Source organism: Oratosquilla oratoria, chromosome 10, assembly GCF_046742065.1.
Source record: "Oratosquilla oratoria isolate Oo_2021 chromosome 10, ASM4674206v1, whole genome shotgun sequence".
In the NCBI taxonomy this organism is placed as follows: domain Eukaryota; kingdom Metazoa; phylum Arthropoda; class Malacostraca; order Stomatopoda; family Squillidae; genus Oratosquilla; species Oratosquilla oratoria.
The window spans coordinates 21492369-21494868 of NC_134786.1; the positions used below are offsets into that span (position 1 = coordinate 21492369).

Genomic DNA, 2500 nt, shown 5'->3' on the forward strand with positions numbered 1-2500 from the left:
ATGGAAATGACGCTAATGGAAATGGCAACGGCAATGGATACGCTTCCAATGGCAACGGAATCAACGGCAATGGACATGCCTCCAATGGCAATGGAATCAACGGCAATGGACATGCCTCCAATGGCAACGGAATCAACGGCAATGGTTTAACAGTCAATGGCAATGGATACACCACTAACGGCCTCGGAAATGGATCCAACGGCAACGGCAATGGACTCAAGACCAATGGTAACGGAATCAACGGCAATGGCTTGGGAGTCAATGGCAACGGCTACCCTTCCAACGGAAACGGAAATGGCAACGGGCTGAATGGCAATGGAAACGGCTACAATGGGCAGAATGGACTCTCTGAACCAGTAGAGCCTTCCAGCCTCTACGGTGTCCCCGTTTAGAAAGCCATTCATCGACGTATTCCTCTACCAGAAAGACTTTAAATTTTCAGGAGACAGTCGAATCCATGCTTTCTCTCTAAGCATTGGAGATCACTATATTATTTAATCACAAACCTTATTCCTTGTACACATGTTTCAAATAACCTCTATTTTTTTTAACCCAATGATTCATTTTATCAATTAAAACTGATAAAATCAAAAGCTTCATTTTTATTTTCCTTCTATTAGAACTTATTGTATAAGAAAACTTCTTTTCAGATTCATCGATAACAGTACTACCGTTGACTAAAATTAAAGTACCCTTTTTAATTTAATTTGATTCAATTTTCTGCTTTGAAAAAATACCTCACAGTCACCTTTTGTAAAAAATAAAGCATGTTGGGGGACTAAGAGATAAACTAATCAAATGCATGCAATGTTTTCTAAAAGGATAGTACATGAGAGTACCAAAATAAAATATGTTTGGATTGAGAGCAGTGACCAGTGGACTCCCACAATAATCCGCGCTAACATGTTTGCAGGTGATGCAAAGATCATGAAGTGAAGAAAGAGGAGGACTGTCAGCTGTTGCAAAAAGCTGTAGACACTATTCCCCTGGAGCCAAGAATGGAAAATGAAATTCAGTACCAAAGTGAGGAAATTATTAAAAATGGGCAAAGATTAAAAATAACTGTCTTTGAACTACTACCTAGGAAGAAAATTAATTACAAAACAAAAGAAGAGTGTTGATAAAAGACAATGTCTCACATAAGAGACATAAGTAAAATTGTGGAAGAGATAGGAATTGTTGCAAATCATTAAATTGGTTTTTCGTTATATGGGTGAAGAGTTTATATATATATATATATATATATATATATATATATATATATATATATATATATATATATACATATATATATATATATACATATATATATATATATATATGTGTGTGTGTGTGTGTGTGTGTGTGTGTGTGTGTGTGTGTGTGTGTGTGTGTGTGTGTGTGTGTGTGTGTGTGTGTGTGTGTGTGTGTGTGTGTGTGTGTGTGTGTGTGTGTGTGTGTGTGTGTGTGTGTGTGTGTGTGTGTGTGTGTGTGTGTGTGTGTGTGTGTGTGTGTGTGTGTGTGTGTACAACACTGAATGGGTCCCAGTGATCAAAGATACATTTTAACAACCACTATGCACTTTAATTCCAAGCCATCGAAGGCCAGCATGCTTGAAATTGATGGCCTAGTTGGAAAGTCACTGTCGCACTTGTCATGAAGATACCCGGTTCGAGTCCTGGGTAGTACCAAATTTCAATTTCAAGCATGCTGTCCATTGATGGCTTAGAATTAAAGTGCATATGTCAATCAAATACATCCAATAGTTGCCCCGAGACTCGAACCAGGACCTTGCGTGACGCTAGGCCAAAGCTCTACCGACTGAGCTAAAGAAGCTATAAAACCCTCCAATTTGGGAGTTGATCTAACTCCCAAAGAACTAAGTCGACTGCTAACTGCCGTCCTAACTTAATTTTACGGAGAACTAAGCCCAACTCTTAGCTAGTGGTGAAGCTGGTACTAATCCTTGATGGGCTTTCGTTGTTATAATACCTGAATAGAATCGTCATTGACACCGTATGTCAATCAAATAACTCTGACAGTAGCCCCTAGACTCAAACCGAGGCCTTGCGTGACGCTATGCCAAAGCTCTACAAATTGAGCTAAAGAAGCTCTAAAATTATCCACCTTGGGAATTGATCTAACTCCCGAAGAGCTAAGTCGACTACTAACTGCCGTTCTAACTTAATTTTACGGAAAATTAAGCCAAACTCTTAGCTATTGGTCAAGCTGGTACGAATTCTTGATGAACTTTCGTTCAGGGCGACTGTTGGAATTATTTTATTGACATACAAGCCCACCGGCTACGCCGGGGGGCTTGGCCTGCGGCGCGGGCGCTGCGCGCCCTGGGCTACGCCCCTTTTTAGGAAAGTAAAATATCAAAATCATATTGCTTTTTATTTCTTGTCAACATCTAGCTGTTCTCGCAAGTCATCTATATAGGCGATTTATGCTGGTGTTAAATTTCCGTTCAAAACACCGTTTTTATATTTTTTAATTATTTTTTTCCAATAAGTAATAA

General features: G+C 39.3%; 1 protein-coding gene across 1 annotated transcript in view; it reads left to right on the plus strand.

Moving 5' to 3' along the window:
• Positions 1-392, plus strand: part of LOC143028770 (uncharacterized) — a 2841-nt gene extending 2449 nt beyond the window's left edge. The window contains exon 2 of the mRNA XM_076191141.1: positions 1-392. This exon is cut by the window's left edge and continues 1110 nt beyond it. Within this exon, the coding sequence (XP_076047256.1) occupies positions 1-392 (392 nt within the window).
• Positions 393-2500: the final 2108 nt, after the last annotated feature.